The sequence below is a fragment of the Lactuca serriola genome, chromosome 3 (assembly GCF_051521515.1).
Source record: "Lactuca serriola cultivar US96UC23 chromosome 3, Lser_US96UC23_V15, whole genome shotgun sequence".
Classification (NCBI taxonomy): Eukaryota; Viridiplantae; Streptophyta; class Magnoliopsida; order Asterales; family Asteraceae; genus Lactuca; species Lactuca serriola.
Genome location: NC_136410.1, coordinates 67550109 through 67572627, shown reverse-complemented (window position 1 = coordinate 67572627; position 22519 = coordinate 67550109). Strand labels below are relative to the sequence as shown.

At 35.0% G+C, this 22519-nt stretch overlaps 1 protein-coding gene and 1 long non-coding RNA gene across 2 annotated transcripts; one reads left to right on the top strand and one right to left on the bottom strand.

Moving 5' to 3' along the window:
- Nucleotides 1–13766: 13766 nt before the first annotated feature.
- On the bottom strand, nt 13767–15658 carry LOC145094495 (glutathione S-transferase U17-like). Its single transcript, XM_079032666.1, has 2 exons — nt 15327–15658; nt 13767–14234 (listed from the first exon to the last, which is right to left on the bottom strand). Exons 1-2 carry the CDS (start codon nt 15639–15641, stop codon nt 13893–13895), a joined length of 657 nt encoding a protein of 218 aa, XP_078888792.1. The 5' UTR covers nt 15642–15658; the 3' UTR covers nt 13767–13892.
- A 4593-nt stretch (nt 15659–20251) lies between these two features.
- On the top strand, nt 20252–22214 carry LOC145094494 (uncharacterized). Its single transcript, XR_013703383.1, has 3 exons — nt 20252–20409; nt 20482–20554; nt 21882–22214. It is a non-coding gene; the product is annotated as an uncharacterized LOC145094494 (long non-coding RNA).
- The last annotated feature ends 305 nt before the right edge of the window (nt 22215–22519 follow it).

Genomic DNA, 22519 nt, shown 5'->3' with positions numbered 1-22519 from the left:
TTGATATTTTGAAACATGTAATACGTACAAATGATGTAACTTTTTCAATTATATATATGTTGGTTGTGTTTGCTTTGAACATTTATAGTCAACTGTTATGATACACTACATGATAGTCACCCGCCCCTGGACATTTTCGTCATCTTGGTTTGGGGGTGTGACACTATAGCTTTCGCTTAAATGAAACTTGAAGTTGATATTGGGTAGTGATTATGATGAGTAACGAGTCAAAAGGTCTCCGGTCAAACCACGAACCCCCCCCACCCCCCCCCCCCCCGGCCATTCCACAAAGTCAACATAATTCACATAGTCAAAGCTTTTCTTCGTTGCCCAATTTTACCCTTGATAGTATACGAAACAAAAAAAAAAGATAACATAATGATGACATAGCAGTTAATAGGAATGGAAGAGGAAACAAAGATGTTGAAAGAGTCTTTAGCTAAACATAACAATGAACTTCAAGCTTCGTAGTCAAGCCCGATCAGGTAACTTCATTTTCTAAAGAGTAAAGACTGAATACTTTGTAAGGAAAGGTTGCTTATTGAAGTGTTTTAGAGGTTTGGGAAAATAAATGAATTTGTTAATGGGGGGTTTTACAGATTATAAAGGTATCTAGAGGTGGTGTAAACATACAACATGGATGATTATGTGGAGACAATAAACCTACAGTTGCTTAGGATTCCCCTATAATGATCAAGATGATGTATCCTTGTTACTTATCCAGGGACAAAGATCACAATAAGTAGGTATAACTCTAGTTACTAATTATTATTTATCTTCTAACTGGTACACGAGTTCAAAAGGAATCCAGTTAAATTTTATGTAACTGAGTTATGATTTAGCTTACAATCAATATGCTTTATAGAGCTTTTGATTACCTCGTTAAATTTTATACCATAAAAGTTTTAATAGACTAATGTTTCAATTCAAACTCAATAAAAATCATTATAATTGTAGGTTAAAAAGGTATGAACTGTTAACAAAAATATATAACATCTGCTAGAACGGATAAAGCATAAAAGCAACAAAAAATCAATAAAATCATTCCTATGTATACATCTGTACAGGGTTTGGAATTATTTGCATTCTCTTAAGAATCATACTTTGTTGTGCCAGAAAGAATTATAAATCAAAGAAGACGTAAATTGAATTAAATCTCTTGTTCAACTAACATTTCACAATATAAACAAGTCTAAAATATTAAAAAAAATCTAGCAGATACATAATGGAATCAATATAGATGTATATATAGGTACACCAAAACATGTTGTATACACATATGAGCAGACATTGAACCATTTTCCCTCATTTAGGAATTTTATCGAACACCTGGTAGTCATGGAAATGGAGAGATGAGACCATGATTATATGCATAAGGGAATGCTTACATATGCACACATAGATGCACCGAAACATGTCTGTATACACATTGAAACACATATTAACCCATTTTCTCCAACTGTATACTCCGAAACAGTGGCAGCCCCTAAGGTGTGCAAGTGGTGCGGTCGCATGTGGCCTTCAATTTTAAGGGGTCTCCGCATTTAGGGAAAATATATAGTAATGGTGTTGATGTTTTCATAAAATAAATTTTTATGTGTTTTTAATAAAGAAAATTAACATCTAACTATATACACAATGTAACATTTGGTTGTAATCTTAAAGTAATTTTAATTGTGAAAAAAATCAAAGAAAAACAAAAAATAAAAATCTTATCATAAATACTATATTTATAAAAAAATTTAAGGAAAGTATCTATATAAAAAATACATATATGTTTCTAGTATAAGTTCAAGCAAATGTTTTTGGTTTTATAAAACTCACCAAAAGATCAAACCCTCACAAACCTAATAACGGTACAAGTAGATTACCGGTGTTGCTTGTCTATCTTTAAATTTCCCAAATCCCATTGATACTTAGATTTTTTCTCTCCCTGGCTAAATGCTCATTTTTTTTTTGAATGATTTATTTATTAATTAATAATGAAGTTAAAGAATACTAAAGTAAAGAAATTAAATAAAGATAAATAAATAAATAACAATGTTCTTGTTTTCCTTACATATAGTATAGTGTCTTGTGAATTATGTTTATCACTCTATCACTTAGCTTTATAGCTTTAGCTTTTCAATGTTTGGTATAGAGGGGTTAGAATATTAATATAATATAGTCTAATACTTAGAAATGTCAAAAAACAAGAATTTTGTTTGCTGCTCTAAATATTTTAAACATTAACTTTTGATAAATATTACAAATATATGTTGTTAAGTTATTAACATTGATTTTTTTTTGTTAAAAAGTTGTCTCTAACTAGAAAAATTGAGTCGGGTTGTTCTAAACGTAAAAAGAAAACATAGAGAATAACAATTTATTCATAGTTAAAGAGGATCTATCAATCGATTCGTCGTTAAACAAATGTCGAAACACCATCGTAATGAGTCAGTTATGTAAAAACATAGAGAAAAAGTTGAATTACATGTTCTAGAAAACATGGGTGAAGTTCATGAGTTGTGGAAAAAGCTAGAAAAGAAGTTCATGATGGTGTGGAAGAACATAGAGAAGAAGAATTTGAACCACAAGTACCAGAAGATATGCATTGTGTAGATGAAGACATAACCGCCTTCAATGGTAATGATGATGACAAAGAAGATACTCCAATGAACATGTATGATCCTAGAGACTGGAACATCTAATGAGTGGATATATGATCTTATGGTCATGAAATTACGAGATGTTTGATAGTAACTTTGAGTTTTGAATTTAGTGATAGCAAATTTACTTAATAATACTTTACAAAAAAAATTATGGGGTCTTATTTTGATTTCCGCACAAGGCCTCCGAAATGTCAGGGCCGAGCCTGCACTGAAACATGAGTTGTGTTACTCATATCATTTGAACACAATCAACAAAACAACAAGCCTAAATATATACCAATGCTACGCCAACAGATAATACAAAATTTATCAAGAAATGGAACAAAAAATCCATAATTTCATGACAATGGGGTGAAATTGAAATATAAGTACGTTGAACCCGCAAATGCGGACGCAAAAATGAATAATAAACGAAGATGTACTTGATTTCAATTTTAGTGAAATTACAAACCAATTACCTTCATAGCGGCCTTGGAATCCTCTCCAAATTTCTTAATACGGTGTCCCCCTCGACTAATTACCTTCCCAATTTGAAGGTAAATGCAATAAAATAAATAAATAACTCATGAAATTGAGGTCAATTGTTGTGAGTAGGCTTTCGTGTGTGCGAGTTCGAAAGACATTGCAAAGGAATAGAACAGAAGGGAAAAAATAATTGAGGTCAATGGATTAAGAAACTAACATGGATCATCATCAAGTCGAGGGGAGAAAATCAGAGGAGCGAAAAAGGAGGCCGCAATGGTTGGCGGTTGCAGAAATAAGTTGTAGTATAGTGGCGGGCGATGGTCGGAGGTCGAAAAGCGTATCTATATAGTGAAGAACCAAATCAGGTTTCAAAATAGGTAATCGGGTAGGGTTTTAAAAATCGGATATATCAGGTTATATGAGTTTTAGTCAATAACCGGGTAATTTTGGTATTTCGTCGGAGAACTGTAACAGCTTACAAATGGACTTTATTGTAACCACCCGTTTAAAATAGAATAAGTAAATAATAAACCGAGGACCCCGAGAAGTAATTCTATTATTTTATATTATTATTGTCCAAAATCAAATAATGATTAGTGGGGATGTTGGTTTCAGGGTGCCAAATGGTATACTTTTGATTTCCGAGTGTTAAATAGTAAATATCAGACTTATTCTGAGAAGGATTCTTGAAGCCCGGGTAGAAATGGTATTTTATGGATCTTAATTGAGAATAATTTGTAGAGGAGGGGTTGTTTTGTAACTGTTGGACTTACATTGAAAAGAATTATGGGAGAAAGGGTTTAAAGGGTAAATTAAGGATCGAAATTGAAAAGATTAATATAGGGAGGGGCCATTATTGTCATTATGGGGTGTAGTTATGTGAACCGGGTATTTAACTTTTGAGAGCCTCGTCCAAAACCCTATCCCTAGTAGCATTGCAGCCGCTACTTCCTTCCTCCATTCTCCAGCCGCCGTTACCACTCCAACTCCCTCTCTTCTTTCCGATCGGTCGAAGTCCCATGCCACCAGAAGACCATCTCGTGTCCATCTTGTTGTCGGACGTCGAGGACGGTCAAGAGAGAACCGCTGAAGACCATTTGGAGCTGTGAACGCCAACACCTCGCCATCATGTTGACCCGTCGTTTGCACGTCACCTTCTCGTTTCCGGCGACGACTCGGAACGCAAATGGGCGAACGTTCGTTGTGCTGCCGCTACTGCTACACTCGGAAGGAACCACAACACTGGATCTTTTCTTCGTTTGTTTTGTTATAGTACCCTACTGCCGCCATATGCCACCAAGTGGGTGGCTGGGTTTGTTTACCAAACAGAAAAACGTGTTGTATGAGTTTTCATTGGCCGGAACTCACGAGAACAACCACCACTACCGTGAGGTGGTGGCTGCCGCCATGCACCACCGCTGGCCACCACAAGGTGGCTGTGTGTGTGTGTGTTTATCTATTTAGTGTGTGAGTTTATTTTGGTATAAATCATTGTAAAATGTAACACCAAAGTAGAATAATGAAAAGAAACTCAAACCACAACCGTAAGGTGGTAGCTGCCGCCACCGGCCGCCATGTCGGGTGGCGGTGGGCCTTGTTTGGATTGTGACTCGTTTGGAATGTTTGGAAAAAGGGACTAAATTCCTAATGGGCCCAATAAAGCCCTAAATGACCTAAAACCCCAAACATGTGACTAATGGGCCTAATGAACCCTAATTGATCAAAAGACCTAGCTATTGGGCCTATTGGGCTAAGATGGGGTTGGAAACCTAATTAGGGTTTAGAAAACCCTAATATTGGATTTATGGGCTTGGACTTATCGGGACCTGCATTTGGGCCATTGGAATGGAATTATGTATTAAGCCCAATCACACCATATGATTTATTTAGAAGACTGATGGGCTTAATGGATTAAGTCCTTAATGGGTTAAGTGAGAAACACTTAACCCTGATCGTCATTTTATGTGAAACCCAAATTTCACTTGGGTTTATTGTTTGGACTTTCTTTTGGGCCTTGATGATTGGGTTATTAATGGGCCATCCAAGATCAAGCAAATGGACTAGAATAGTTAATGGGCTTTGAGGTAAGGCCCATATGAGGAGTTAGGCCCAATTTAGAAAATTGGGCCATAGACATGCCACAGTTTGGGCCTTTATGATTATGTGATATTGGGCCATTTGAATGTTGAATGTTGGACTGGACTAAATGGTTGGGCCTTATGGTAAGACCTTGTAAAGGTTTGGGCCCAATTGGAAAATTAGGACATATGTTGGGCTTTGGCCCATTACTTGACTTTCGGGTCTTTGGAGTGTAAGTAGGATCTTGGGCTTGGAACCCAATTATTAATTAGGTATAGTTTAATGTTGACAATTCGGGAATCTGTCAACCAGCAGCTGGGGTTTTATCTGCGGGACTTCAACAGTGCCAGGTGAGTTTTCCTCACTATACTCAAGGATCTAAGACACCAAGGTCGGCCCTTTGTTTCTGGGATACTCCAACATGATACATTTTGAAAACAAGTTTTGTAATGGTGAATAGATTTGAAATGTTTTAAAAAGTTTAAATTTGGTATGGTTTTTATGGGTGTTACAAGTTGGTATCAGAGCCTTGGTTTGAGTGAATTGGAGGAACATTTGTGTGAATCCAGTCTCTAATTGTTAGGTGTGTCAAACCCAACAAATAATAGGGGTATGATATACTCCAAAATAACAGTACTATATTGCATTAAAAGGTAGTACAAGGCAAGTAGGGTCGATCCACAGAGACACAGGACAATTGGTCTATACCTCTTTGCACAAGGTACTATGGTCACCAGTAGTAAAGAAGGGGGGTTAGAATGCAATGATTAAACAAACAATTAAAATCATAAGTAATCAACTAAATGAGTGAATTAAATTTAGAATTTGTAAGGACTCCAACTCTATGTATGACAACTTAGCAATGCGATTCCAAGATAACATGATATTTGCTCAATTCTATCTAAGTTGGTACTTGAAAGTGTTAACAAGCTCTAACACTTCCCATTCACCACATTAATTAACCAAAACAAGCTCTTTGATTAACCCTAACCTTACTAACCTAATCTAGACAAGCTCTTAAAGTTAGATTGAAAGATTGCATTAAACTTAATGTGAATGTTCCCAACAACACCTAATACTCCTCACAAGCTCGGGAGCGTAAGAGTGTGTGAATAAGATTTACACTAAATTCATTCAATGGAAATCAGTTTGGTGCTTGTTACTTGTTCAATTTCACAAAACAATTACGGATTTTGTAAAAGAGATAACTTGAATGACCTAATCCTAATTCAAATGGCCAATAAGAATCACAATAAGAATCAAACATTTGATTAAAGCAAAATCAAATTCACTAGATAAAAACTAAAAGCAAACATCAAGTCATATGATTGAAATCACAACTAAGAAGTCAAGACATGAAGTTGGAGAAACTAGGGTTCTAGCCACACATGGCTAGAACAAGATCACAAGTTTAAAAGATGGAAATAATGTGCAATTACAACTTATAAATACTATAAATAATGTTTCCAAATGATTACTGATCAAACCCTTGCAAAAACCTTCGAAATCCCCTCACACAATGTGCTCTGATATGATGTGTGTATGTAAAAATGGCCCTCATCCCGTTATATGAAAGATAGAAAAACTGTCAAAAGGCAGTTTTTGGGACGAACACGGCCCGTGTCAAAATAGGCTAAACTGACACGGGTCGTGTTCAGCAGCCAACACGGCCCGTGTTGATTTGCACTAAACTGACACAGCCCGTGTTCAGCATGGTCAACAGCTTCTTCTTGGTCAAACACGCCCCGTGCCCACTTTTTAGTTTAAATTCAACACGCCCGGTGTACCTCTCTGACTCCAATTCCAAACTTGATTTTTCCAACTTTTCCGTTCTTCGCTCGATCATCCCGAAATCTTCACCAATGCTTCCCGGCATTTCCCAAAGCACATTCCAACCTCCGGTTTACCTGAAAAGGACATAAAAGTGTGCAAATAAGGTTGTTCTAGAGACTAACATGAATATGATGAAATGCAAAAAAAAAAAAAAGGACTAACAATTATGCTAAATAGATGTATGAAAAGGGACTAAAAGGTGTGCAAAAAGGTGCACAAATTGCACCTAACACAAATCAAGGAAAGATTTACAAAATGATTTTTCCAAATGGTTTTCAAAATAAGTAAAGGAGGATGCAGGGTGTACGATCAGCCGGAGCCAGTAAGTAGGCCCCAAAATACCATACGGTTATTTGATATTATGATATGTTAGAATAGCATGTTAGTACTAGGCTAGGGATCTTCAGGAATTGCATGATAGAATTGTCTGATTACATGATGTCGGCTAGCCTAGGGTTTCCATTATATGAGATTGACATCATTATTGTAGTTGCTTAGTGTATGCATCACGGTTATACATAATTAAGATATTATAGCCTGAGAATGTTTGATTTAGCCTTATGTTCTATCCTTGTTTGATTGGGGGCTTAGGGTAGGATCGGATATTCGAAAGTCTATAGGGTCTAGTGTTATGTATGGCTAGCATACACTAGTGTTGCAGGGTTGGCGGAAGTTTCATGGGTGGTCGTGAGAGGCCGGGAGGCCAGTTATGAGATAGTTTAGCATTCCTCTAGGAGTGAGGATTGAGCGCTTTCTAGGTTATGTATACAGTTAGGGCGTTGTGGTGATACTTGAGACAAATCTGGGTAGGTGTGGAAGGTAGTATGGGCCCGTACTACTGAAAGCACAGGACCCATACGCTTATCAAGGAAGTCACAACCCCTGGGGGTTTAGTTGCAAGTTGGTTCCCTGTCATCATATGGGTTATCAGAGATCTTTCTGGTGTATTATCAGAATGATGGTTACGAGACGTCTTGAGATCGGATCCGGATCATGACCGGGAGCTGGCAGCCAGGATATGCCAGCAATGTTAGAGAATTGTGTCAATGTGATCATTCGGGAGGTGGTGATCGAGATTGTCCGGGGACAGTTACCGGAGATGTTTGGGTCTATTAAGACCTCCATGGTTGAGTATTTCGATGAGCGCTATGCATCCCTTGCTGAAACGGTTGTCGCAGCAGCTACAACAGCTGTAACGACGGTAGGGGAGGAGTTGGTCGAGCTTTCCAGTATCGAGACTTGTTACCAAGACACATTCTGATGAGAAGATGGCTACAATTACTTGGGATGAGGGAGACGTACGGTACTCGTTACATTCCGCAGGTTGAGCGGGAGATGCTAGCACAGGAGTTTCTGGATTTGAGGCTTCGGGGGTTTTGCTCGAGGTCGGGATGTGAGTCGCGGGACTCAGGAAGGAAGTGATGATTATGATCAGCTTGAGGTTTGCAGCTGGAAGTAGAATGGTTGATTGATAGATTGGAATGTCGTTTTATAGGGCAAGGATTGTGCCATTTCAGTTTTCGAGCTCGAAGGAGTGAGCAGACTTGGGACCCCAGGATCAGGTTGTGTTCCAGCTCAGGCCAGTTAGTCGCAGGGGTTCGCCACAGTACTTCAACGCTGGTGAGTGCAGGTGGGTCAATGTGGCATGAGTTTCTTATGAGGCGTACGCAATTACCGTTCCGATCCATAGGAGCTAAGATCTGATTCACCTTGGATCTCTTGCATCTAATGGTAAGGATTGATGGTATGATCTACTGTACTTCCAGGATTAGAAGCTATGTCATGGGAGTAGTTGTAGCCCGATGTAGGGCAAAGTTTGCTTCAGCTACTGTAGTTCAGTTGTGGATGATTGAGTCGGTGAGTGAGTCAGGGTGCGAGGCCCTAAATGATATGATTTCTAGAGCCGAGAGCGGGAGAATTGTTGGAACACTTTGGGAAGAAGGGTATTATGTGGGAGGTCTGCGGATAGGGTCCCACAGGATGGTTATTCAGCATTGCCAGGATTCAGTAGTTCAGTAACCGTTATTGGTTGGTGGAGGAAAGTGCCAAGGGAAATAGCTCGTTGCTGAGATGTTAGTTGGAGCATCTATCTTTTGGACTTCCAGATTTGAGTGTGGGATCATTCAAGTATTAGGGGTTGTCGGTTTCACTGGGATTCAGGAAGTGTTCAGCTGGTTCTTAGAAGTGTGTGATCACTTGTGATTAGCTGGTAATGGAGCACTAGTTGGAAAGAGTTGGTTGTCATCAAATCGATCGTTAGAAGTGAGAAGGATTGGGATTTATCAAACTTTCATGCATTGAGAAGACTTAGTCGAATCTAAGTGGGGGAGAACCGTCTAGGGTTTCAGAAGCAAGAGCAATTTAGAAGTCAGGATAAGTTTCACATCGTTGTCAAGGAGGAAGACAGCCCGAGTGGCTGTTCGGGTTTGAGGGTTGTGTGAGTTGGGTGTCCAGTAAAACTCCCCAACATGTAAATCACGTCTTCTTGGTGCTTGATAGCAGAATTTGGGGAATCAGGTTGGGATTCTAGCCATGAATTACCTTCAGTTACGTGTTAGGTCGAGTGCGTGTTCGACCGGTATGGAAAGTGTTGTAAGACTGCGGGGGTAGTCGTAGCATTCACTAGCGATCAGGTAGTATGGAAAGTGTTATAAGACTACGGGGGTAGCCATAGCATTCACTAGCAATCAGGTAGTATGGAAAGTGTTGTAAGACTGCAAGGGTAGTCGTAGCATTCACTAGCGATCAGGTAGTATGGAAAGTGTTGTAAGACTGTGGGGGTATCCGTAGCATTCACTAGCAATAGATAGTGCTAGAAGTGTTGTAAGTATGTGGGTGTAGCCGTAGCATTCACCAGGTTAGCAGACAGTGCTAGAGTGATGTAAGTCTATGGGTGTATCCCCAACATTCACCAGGTTGGTAGATAGCATGAGCGCGTTGTTAGGATATGGAAGGGATAGTAGTAACCACCAATTCGGGTGTAGTAGTGAGGATATGGAAATCCACGAATGGGTTTATGGGTTCCCCAGTGGGATTAGACCTGGGTAAGCCAGTGATAAGACTATAGAAACGTCACTACAATTATGAGATCAGGGAAGCAATGGATTGCATAAGGTTGCTTGTGATGTAAGGATACCATTGGTCATGTAGCAATCGCTTTTAGTCGTGGATTTGGTAACGACGAGATTCGACGCATGGATCCGATCGGTTGGATCAGGAGGTTGTTAGAGTTGCAGTGGCATGATAACTAGTGGCAACTAGTTTCAGGGAAGGATTTCATTCGGAAGTCGTATGAGGCAACTATGTGGGAGTCCTTTAGCTCCGCGACCGAGTCGGAACCTGGTATGTCAGATGATTGGTGGACGAATCGAGACCAGGGAGGTCTCGGTAGATTTTAGGAAGCAACTACATGGCAGCATACTGCTTCAGGCAGATCAGTGTTCACACAGTTTCCATGTTTAGGGTTGTATTGACAAATTAGGTCTTCAGGTGTATAAGAAGTATCTAGATGTTGGAACCCCCAGATATCAAGAGTTGAATAGTTATATGAGAGACAAGCGGACTGGGCTCAACAATAATGATTTGGTATGAGAGGTATGTCAGGGAGCAAGACCATCTCGAGACTTTAGGTTTCAAATCGAGTAAATGTGATCATATTGCAAGGGATTCGTTTATTTCCAGGTTTTAGAATCCTGCGAGGGTTAGTTACGGTTGCCTTGGAAATGTTGGGGTTATGCTCGTAGTTGGCCATGTTGCTCAAGTTGTCTGGCGTGTAAGGGATGCTAAGAAAAAAACGATTTCGAGGACGAAATCAAATTTAAGTGGGGGAGAGTTGTAACGTCCCGTTTAAAATAGATTAAGTAAATAATAAACCCGGGACCCCGAGAAGTAATTCTATAATTTTATATTATTAGTCCAAAATCAAATAATGATTAGTGGGGGTGTTGGTTTCGGGGTGCCAAATGATATACTTTTGATTTCCGAGGGTTAAAGAGTAAATATCAAAATTATTCTGAGAAGGATTCTTGAAGCCCGGGTAGAAATGGTAATTTATGGATCTTAATTGAGAATAGTTTGTAAATGAGGGGTTGTTTTGTAACTGTTGGACTTATATTGAAAAGAATTATGGGAGCAAGGGTTTAAAGGGTAAATTAAGGATCGAAATTGAAAAGATTAATATAGGGAGGGGCCATTGTTGTCATTATCGGGTGTAGTTATGTGAATCGGGTATTTAACTGTTGAGAGCCTCGTCCAAAACCCTAACCCTAGTAGCATTGCAGTCGCTACTTCCTTCCTCCATTCTCCAGCTGCCGTTACCACTCCAACTCCCTCTTGTCTTTCCGATCGGTCAAAGTCCCAAGCCACCAGAAGACCATCTCATGTCCTTCTCGTTGTCGGACGTTGAGGACGGGCGAGAGAGAACTGCTGAAGACCATTTGGAGCTGTGACCGCCGACATCTCGCCGCCATGTTGACCCGTCGTTTTCACGTCTCCTTCTCGTTGCCGGTGACGACTCGGAATACAAATGGGCGAACGTTTGTTGTGCTGCCGCTACTACTGCACTCGGAAGGAACCACATCACCAGATATTTTCTCCATTTGTTTTGCTATAGTACCCTACTGCTGCCATATGCCACCAGGTGGGTGGTTGGGTTTGTTTAGCAAATAGAAAAACGTGTTGTATGAGTTTTCATTGGCCGGAACTCACGAGAACAACCACCACCACCACCGTGAGGTGGTGGCTGCCGCCATGCACCACCACTGGCCACCATAAGGTGGTTGTGTGTGTTTATCTATTTAGTGTGTGAGTTTATTTTGGTATAAAGCATTGTAAAATGTAACAACAAAGTAGAATAATGAAAAGAAACTCAAACCACCACCGTGAGGTGGTGGCTGCCGCCACCGGCCGCCGTGTCGGGTGGCGGTGTGCCTTGTTTGGATTGTGACTCGTTTGGAATGTTTGGACAAAGGGACTAAAACTCTAATGGGCCCAATAAAGCCCTAATTGACCTAAAAGCCCAAACATGTGACTAATGGGCCTAATGAATCCTAATTGATCAAAAGACCTAGCTATTGGGCCTATTGGGCTAAGATGGGGTTGGAAACCCTAATTAGGGTTTAGAAAACCCTAATATTGGATTTATGGGCTTGGACTTATCGGGACCCACATTTGGGCCATTGGAATGGAATTGTGTATTAAGCCCAATCACACCATATGATTTATTTAGAAGAATGATGGGTCATGGGCTTAATGGATTAAGTCCTTAATGGGTTAGGTGAGAAACACTTAACCTTAATTGTCATTTTATGTGAAACCCTAATTTCACTTGGGTTTATTGTTGGGACTTTCTTTTGGGCCTTGATGATTGGGTTATTAATGGGCCATCCAAGATCAAGCAAATGGGCTAGAATAATTAATGGTCTTTGAGGTAAGGCCCATATGAGGAGTTAGGCCCAATTTGGAAAATTGGGCCAGAGATGGGCCATAGTTTGGGCTTTTATGATTATGTTATATTGGGTCATTAGAATGTCGAATGTTGGACTGGACTAAATGGTTGAGCCTTATGGTAAGACCTTGTAAATGTTTGGGACCAATTTGGAAAATTGGGCCATATATTGGGCTTTGGCTCATTACTTGACATTTGGGTCTTTGGAGTGTGAGTTGGACCTTAGGCTTGGAGCCCAATTATTAATTGAGTATTGTTTAATGTTGACAGTTCAGGAATCTGTCAACCAGCAGCTAGAGTTTTATCTACAGAACTTCAACAGTGTCAGGTGAGTTTTCTTCACTATACTCAAGGTTCCAAGGCACCAAGGCCGGCCCTTTGGATTGTTATCTGGATATGTTATGCTAGTATGATCTATTAGATCGGCATCCTGGTCGATAGGATGGTATTATGTGGTATGAGGTATGATCTATTGGATCGGTATACTGGTAGATTGGATGGTATTATATGTTATTTTGCATGATCCGTTAGATCAGTATGCTGTCTATAGACTGTTATGTGATTATCTTTTATATGTGCACATGTATGTTTGGCGGTTGAGGCTTATCTGCTTTGTGTGAAAGCCAATAGACCTGGGCATTCCAACCTGTTGGTTGTGGGCCGTGAGTACTCCATCCCGAGGATGATTGGACTCGTAGTATGTGGGCATTCCAACCTGTTTGGTTGAGGGCCTAGGGATTCCAACCCGATGGTTGACTGGACATATAGTATGTTGTTTATAATTATATGGTATGGGTATTTTGGGGCAAACTCACTAAACTTTCGGACTTACAGTTTCAGTTTATTGTTTCAGGTAAATCAGGGGATCGTGGCAAAGCAAAGACGTGATCGTACAACTCCTTACTTTTTATGACTTTGTTTCTGGGATACTTTGATATGATACATTTTGAAAACAAGTTTTGTAATGGTTAATAGATTTGAAATGTTTTAAATGTTTAAATTTTGCATGCTTTTTATGGGTGTTACATTTATATTGTCACTAGAAGTCTGAAAGTTGTCGCTAAAATCTTTAAAATCGGATTTTCTTAATTTGTCGAAAATCCTTCACTTTTCCGACGGATTTTTTGGTCGCTATAGCTCTGTTTTTCTAGTAGTGATGTCTAAACATGCTGATTTTAATGCAATTAGTATGCGGCTGATTTGGGAAATAATTTTTTTGTTATTTTCTGAGTTTTCGTTCTTATTAAATGTAATCAAATAAGAGTTTTTAAAAAATGATCAAAAATTATACATTTAAGCACAAAACACATATTATTAAAGATAATAAGGAAAATACACTAAAAGAGCACGATGGTGATCTTTACTTATGATAAAATAAAACACACAAAGGAAAGATATATAAAGTTGATTTTGAAAAGCTATTTTAGTCGCATCATATAGTAATCCATGAGTATATCTTCTTGTGGCATGACACCCGTAATGGCTTTGTGTGTCAATATACGCTTTACCCATTCTGCAAGTTTTGGGGTTCGAACTTCATCAAACACCTTGAAGTCATGACGTTTCTCATGAAACTTTGTCCAACCCAGAAAACAACCAAGAACAACATCCAAATATCCGACTTCATCTCCACCAAAATAAGCCTTCCCATTACTAAATTTCACAAACACTTCTTCTAACAATTGTGATTCTTTGATAATCTTATCTTTTACTATTTCTCTTTCATGTGCATACGATAACTCTAAATACAGTGGGAAAAACTGTATAAACAATATGCATGTTAGCAAAGAAAATTGTATAACTTGCATAATAATAATTTGAAGAAATAACGTTAATAGCAATTTGTTCAAAACTTTATACTGTAAAATAACTAAAATAAATTGAAAAATTGACTGCGAAATTTTTTTTTTTTTGTGAGATTTTAACAGGCGAGGAGAACCCAAGTTACTAATATGATGCAATATGAAGTTCGGATGCGAAAACGAAAATGTTTTTTTTTTTTTTTTGAGATTTTTGTAGTTCACTATTATGATTGCGAGAATTCAAATGATATGATGATTGTTATGAAGTTTGTAGGGACCTTCCGAGTTAAAAAAATAAGTTAGATACCAAGCGTACAAATTACCCCAAACTATAGGGACCATTCGTGTAATTTACTCTAAAAATTATAAAGTTTTTTTTTTCATTCATAATTTTCATCAAATAGCCTACTTTGAAGGGAACTTTATTTCTTCTTAATTTTTGTGAGATTTAACAGACGAAACTCTAGATGGCCTACAGAAAAGAGAATTTTTTTTTTCCTTAGAGATTTTTGTATTTCATATGAAGTTTGGATGCGAAAATAAAAATGTTTTCTTTTTTTGAGATTTTTGTAGTTCACCGTTATGATTGTGAGAACTCAAATGATATGATCATAGTTATGAAGTTTGTATATAAAAACTATGAAGTTTTTTTTTCTTCATAATTTTCAACAAATAGCCTACTTTGAAGCTAAAAAGTATGACTTTCCGAGGTCCAAATTGGATATACAATATGTCTAGGAAAAACCTTTATTACAAAGAACATAATAAAAATAAAAATCAATCTCAAACAGAGTTCGTATGTAAAATCTATGAATGCATGATCAAAGATGAGTTTTTGTTTTCATATTTTTTTTACCGAATAGTCTATTTTGGAGTAAACAAAATATAACCTTACATTCAAATTTGAACTATAATATATCAATGGAAATCTCATGTTACAAAGAAAACAATATTTTATTTTTGTCAAAGTCGGTATGAAAGAGTTATGACATGTGATTGGAAAGATCCATAAATATAACATAAAATCTAAACACTTCATGCTTTACATACCTTGTTGTCAATGTAGTTGGCCCAAAACCGGTTTTTGGCTCGATCTGAAGGTTTAGGTGGAAGGATCGGGTGGATATCAGGTTTGATTTCTTCTAAGTACTCGATGATGATTAGAGACTCGCAAATGGGTGGTTCGTTTGCTTTCAAAAGAATGGGAATTTTCTTTAGAACTGGGTTTGATGCCAACAGGAGATCACTTTTGCATGCGAGATTTTCCTCGATGAACTCGTATTCGATTGATTTGAGGTTGAGTACGAACTGAACCCTATTGACAAATGAACTTGCGGCAGTTCCAAGAAGCTTAATTTCCTCCATTACCACAACTGAATGTGATGATGCACATACATGTGGAAGAAGTTGCTATATAGTATTTATACACAAATATATATATATATATATATATATATATATATATATATATATATATATATATATATATATATATATATATATATATATATATATATATATATATATATATAAATAACATATGCCCCCACAAAATACTTAAATGACAAAAGTTCTCTCCCCCCCCCCCCCGGCATAATTACATCTTGTCATTTATTTTGGGCAACTTATAATATTCAACCCCTACTTTGACTCTATTGGTGAAATACAAGTTTTTAATTGGATCAAGAGTATTTTTAAAATAAAATGTTTCTGCTTTAATGTTGTAGCTCTTTACTTTCATGTTATGTTTGCAAATAAAAAAAGGATAAATCGAAATTTTCAAAAAAGAGTTCACATGTGGCTAAGAGAATTTTTGTGATTTATTGGATTTTTAAAATGTAAGAGTAACCGTTCACAACTACTAAATCTGATTATCTGATATAGACCACTACAACCCCAAACACGTTTTGAGATTTACAAGATTTTAAATACATACTTGTAGTTCACGTGTTGAGATCTACAAGATTTTAAATACATAGTTGTAGTTGACGTGTGGAAGAAGTTGCTATATTTATACATAAAAATAAATAAATAAATAACATATGCCCCCACAAAATACATAAATGACTAAAGTTCCCCCCCCCCCTTCCCCCCCCCCCCCCCCCCCTCCCCCGGGGTCTAATTACATCTTGTCATTTATTTTGGCAACTTAAAATAATATTCAACCCCTACTTTGACTCCATTATTATTGGTGAAATACAAGTTTTTAGTTGGATCAAGAATATTTTTAAAATAAAATGTTTCTGCTTTAATGTTGTAGGTGTTTCCTTTCATGTTATGTTTGCAATTAGAAAAAGGATAAATCGAAATTTTCAAAAAAGAGTTCACATGTGGCTAAGAGAATTTGTGTGATTTATTGGATTTTTAAAATGTAAGAGGAACCATTCAGTCAAAATAAGAAGCAGAAGGAAGAAACCTGTTTGATGAGTTCAGGGGAATCTTTCCCAAAAAAACCTGGTCCGCAATCAGAGGAGAAGACCGTCGATCGGAGTGAGGATGAGGGCAGGTCCGAACTGTGCAACAGCTTATGAACACCCGCTACCCGGGGTACAATCACGGGAGCAGCTCCATATCTGACTATAAGATCTAAATGATATTCGCCTGATAATTAAAAGAAAACACCTATCACAATTAATTATTGTGTTATCGACATGATTCCATCGTTCTGTTCATAAAAAACGATAAATTTATCATTAATGATAAATAGATGAAAAGGGTGAGAGTAATTAATAAAAAGCACAACCACATTCATAAAGAAAAAGATCTGGATTTATCGTGATTCAGCTGAGATCGATTAGCAAAGAAATTAATTAATACGTACCTACGAAATCAACGAACTTGTTCTTGCGAAGGCTTCGTCTAGATACGATGATGACACGAGCTAAGAAGACGGCAAGATCAGAGCAAAAGTCTACGAAATCAACTATGAATAGAAGAGAAGAGGGAAGAGGGCGGACGTGAGGATATATACTAGAAATTGGGTTTTAAAACTGATATTCCTAAATTAAAGTAATATTAATTGATTTATATATTTACCATAATTAGTAAAATGTAAGATTACATATTTACCCTTTTGAAATGATTGGTCTACATTTATTCATACAATAACACAATAATTACTTTGAATACCTGAATCTAGCTCTCTCTCTCTCTCTCTCTATATATATATATATATATAAGTATTTTTTTTATAAATATATACTAACCACATGTGATTAAACAATTTTATTCATATTTGATTAAACTATATTTTTATATTCTAAGTTTCATATTACTTCGTTTGAACCTATTTATATAAAGATCATTTTAATATTATAATATTTCAGTAGTAAATATGATTTTATGGTCTCACAAATAAGTATTTATCTCACATTTATCTTTTCGTGTGTGTGTGTGTATATATATATATATATATATATATATATATATATATATATATATATATATATATATATATTAGGTGTAAGACCCGTGTAATATATAGGTTAATTTAAAAAAAAGATTAAACATTAAAATGTAAACAAAAATTATTTTTTAATGTACAACTTTAAAATAAGAAAGGAAAATATATATTTATTGCAATTTAATATCATATATATGATATTTAATACTTTACATATATAAGTATATGATTTTAATTTTAAAAAATTGAAACAAACCAAAAATTGACAAGTAGATAATATTTATTTTAAAAATACCACAAAATGACAAGTGTCAAAACTCATAAGAAAATAACATGTGGCAAAAAAAACATTTATTTATTAAGGAGAATATATATATATATATATATATATATATATATATATATATATATATATATATATATATATATATATATATATTCTCGGAGTAATTGAAGTTTTAGGTTGACACAAAATTATATTATTTGTCAATAACTACTTGTTAATCATTTATCAAAAAATTGCATTTATATATGTTTTATTAATTTACAAAGCCATATGATATCAACTCTAAACAAAATAAACAATACACTAAAACTAAAACCAAAACTAAAACATTTCATAATCATTTAAGAAGATAAAAAAGGAAAAAATTACAAATTTAGTGATTTTCCTTAATTACTTTGAAAAAAAATCCAAATTACAAAATTAGCTATCAAAATCGCAGATGGATTAGGGTCATCTACGATTTTGGCATTTGATCTACGAATATACAATTGTTTAAAATGTGGGTATGCATTAACAATTGTACGTTCGCAAATGGATTCAGTCTATTTGTAATTTTATTAGTTGATCTGTGATTTTGACTTTTTAAAGGTATAAATACCTAATTTCTTTTTGAACTTTCATTTTGCAAGGTTTTTGTTGGGGGAACTCTCTCTAAAGGCGAAAATCGGTAGCTATTGACAATTTCATGTAAAATCGTAGTTGGTTCTATCATTTTCGTATTCAAAATTAAAAATATATAAAAAAAAAATTGTGCAAAAACGCAAATGACCTAAGTTCATCTACGATTTCCTCTGATGTTTCATCTACGAATGTACAACTGCCAATGTACGTCCACGCTTTAAACAAGTGTATATTCGTAGATCAAATGCTAAAATATCATGACTCTAATCTATCTGCGATTTTAGTGGCTATTTTTATAATTTAGATTTTTTTGTTACCTTTACAAAAGTAATTAAGGAAAATGATTATATTTGTAATTTTCTCTAAAAAATGATTGTGTAATATTTTGTCAAAGTGTTGGTTTTGATAATTTAATACATTCTGGTCTTTAGTATTTAACTATATATTTTCAAATTTAGTATGTATTTTAAAATATTAAGACTATAAATTATAAATAAGAAGATAAAGTTGGAATTTTAAAAAGTTAAACATAGTTTTGAAATTATGATGAAAACTGAAAGGGTGTGAGTTGAAAATATAAACATAATTAAAATAGGGTCCTACTAATTGGACCCATATTTTTTAGCGGACCCTCATAAAATAAAAAAATAGGGCAAAGAAGTGAAATTGAGTAATAGATTTGGTTGTGTCTCTTTTTCTCCGGAAAACACATTTTTAAGTGGGCTGCTGGATTAATCAACATCTGGTGGACTGCCATATAAGCATAGATTTAGGTTTTTAATTTGTATTTTTAAAAATAAAAAATATATGTTAGTAATATTTTGTTCAATTGATTTATCATTTTTAACATACACAAGCATTTTTGGTTAAAAAATGTTGATATACATTTAATTGGTATTGATATTTACTTTTATATTTATCCTAAAATAGCCTACCGAAAAAAAAAATTATCTTCGTCGGAATCTAATCAAGCTATATTTAAAATACATAATTTTAGAAAATTAAATTATTAGTTGAATATTGTTATTCTTTTTATGTGATTACCGTAATTTTTTTTTACAATTAAATGAGATTCAAATATGAATAAAAGATGTTTTTTTTTTTGTCTAATTTAGTATTAAAATAATTAATTATTACATTTTAAAAACAAATTTCAAGAAATGTTTTTGGTTAAATATTTTGTTTACGTTGTTGTTACAATATTTCTTATCATAACATCAAGATGGGGCGGTGTTTATGGAATTATAACACCGTTATAACTTACTACATAGGATCTCAACACTTCTTAACCGACGTGCACATTATTTGATCACATTATGATTGTTTTTAATGAATTTTCAAAAACGATACAATAGTTGGATTTAATATTAGAGATGGCCTACACAATATTTGATTAATATTTGAATTTGTTTAAGGGGCAGTAATTGGTCGTCAAATAGCTTAAACAACTTTGACCCTTTGATATGTAGTTTCAATATTTTTTTTTATATTTTTCATCTTATCAATATGTGTGAATAATATTTCAAACATATATTATATATAGTTTAGTTTACAATCCCTTAGTGAACAGTATTATGAATTCAGTGCTTAAACACCGAGACGAAGAGTGGATATAGTGGCACTTCCTTCATTTTCAGAGAAACAACATCACCGCCTTCTTCTTCTCCTCCTCATCATCGTCTTATTCGAATTCCATCAACAAAACCCAAATCAATTTCCGTTCAAATTGGCTCTCACCTTCTTCTTCATATTCTTCCAAAAGATCGGGAGCTGCTTTATACTGCACTTGCACTAGCAATTCATATGAGGTTCATTCCAACAAGGTGATTTCTTTTGCTTAATCAAGATAAACGGGGCTATAATTAGGGTTCCAATTGTTTTTTTTTTATTTGCAGGATGTACGGCAAGTACTAATGGATATAGAGAATATATTGTTTGATTACAATCAGATAAGCCTTCTTCTAACCGGTATGCCCCCTCTTCTCCTTTTAATTCGATCACAGCTTCGTCCTTACCCTTCTTCTTCTTATTATTTTTTGGTTGAATTGGTGCTTGCTTTTGGTTTTTCGGTGCTTAATGGGTGTATAAGGTTGGGTTGTTTGTGCTAATGCTAATTTGGGTAAATGGTACAAAAAACACTCTTTTTACACAGAAATTCGATTTTGACACCGTGTTTTTTTGTGTCAATTTTGACACTGTTTTTCCAATTTGTTACAATTCTGATCACTTGACCGGTTAACCAGGTTACATGCTGGCGTGACATGATGACGTGTCAGTTTTGATGATGTGGCATGCTGACATGATATGCTGACGTGTCAAAATTGATTTTTTTTTCCTCAAAAAACACTAAGTTTTCACTTTTTTTTCGATTTTGACACTAAGTTTAATTTTTTATTTCAATTTTGACACTATGTTTTTTTTTGTTCCAATCGAACATCATTTATCAAATTTTGTTCAATTTTGTCTATTTTCCATTTGAAACCGTATAAATATATTTTTTTATTACATTTTAAACCGTATAAACATATTTTTTTCATTTAAAAACCACATTTTTATTTAAATACAAGGTGTTTTTTTTCTTACATTCGAAGCATTAGTTATATAATGAGAATCAAACTAACCATAAGCTTCTAATAAGATGTAAAAATTTGATGGGTTGCAAACTTGATATCCGAGTTTTGATCGACTACACACCTCCAAACCTCCATATACATTTTCAAATTGCATATTTAATATAAAATACAATTTTTATATAACTAATACATATTTATACATAAAAATATGGTTTGAGTGTAAAAATAAAATGTATTTATACAAAACTATGGTTTTTAAATGGAAAAAAAACATATTTATACGGTTTAAATGTATTAAAAAAATATTTATACGGTTTCAAATAGAAAATTGTCAACATTGAACAAAATTGGAAAAAATGATGTTCGATTTGGAACAAAAAAATATAGTGTCAAAGTTGAAAGAAAAAATTAAACTTAATGTCAAAATCGAAAAAAAATGAAAACTTGGTGCTTTTTGTGAGAAAAAAATTCAATTTTGACATGTCAGCATATCATGTCATCATGCCACGTCAGCATGCAATCTGGTTAACCGGTCAAGTTGTCAAAATTGTAACAAATTGGAAAACACAGTGTCAAAATTGACACAAAAAAAACACGGTGTCAAAATCGAATTTCTGTGTAAAAATAGTGTTTTTTGTACCATTTACCCTACATTATTTCCTCTATATGGAAGATACTCAAATTGTGTTGATTTTTTTTATTATGTTGTCATTAATTAACAGGATATAGCCTCAACAATTATGGCATTTTCACAATAAGGACCACGTACTGTTTGTATTCTTTCTGCCAATGGTGTCATCGGTAATGTAACTCTTCGCCAGCCTGCAACCTCTGGTGCACTGTAACTTATGAGGTTGCTTAATATATTTTTTTCTTTTTTAATTTAATAGACTTTTTCCATAATTAATGTTTTCATATATATTTCAGGGTAGATGTGAGATAATATCTTTATTAGGTTCAATGGATATGAGAAATGTTCATGCTTGATCTTACCACGTTGTGGCAAGATGTTGAGAACAAAACATTATTATCTGATCTGCTCATTAAGAATTCTTCCCAGGTATGTTTTTATAACATATAACTCTTGATAATTCATCTGAATTGACACAATTTATTAAAAAAATACCTTAATAACCTTCTATCCTTATTTTTACTATGTTTCTGTGTTCTTTTAAAATTGTAGAGACCAAAGATTCTTAATGTTGAAGACAAGCTAATTTTAATCAAATATTTCCTTAATTTTGGTTTAATATTGACCTAATTTATGATTCATTATGGAGTACTTTGTATGTCTTTTAGCTCAATTCCTATAAATTTTAAGAGAGAATTATGAAATTCGTCCTTAGTTTGTAGATTTTGC

Excerpts from the sequence above, each read along its gene's own strand:
- LOC145094495 (XM_079032666.1), bottom strand. The coding sequence starts at position 15,641 with ATGGAGGAAATTAAGCTTCTTGGAACTGCCGCAAGTTCATTTGTCAAT. Across the intron at positions 14,235-15,326 it reads CCAACTACATTGACAACAAG|TTTTTCCCACTGTATTTAGA; the intron begins GTATGTAAAGCA and ends TTGTTTATACAG.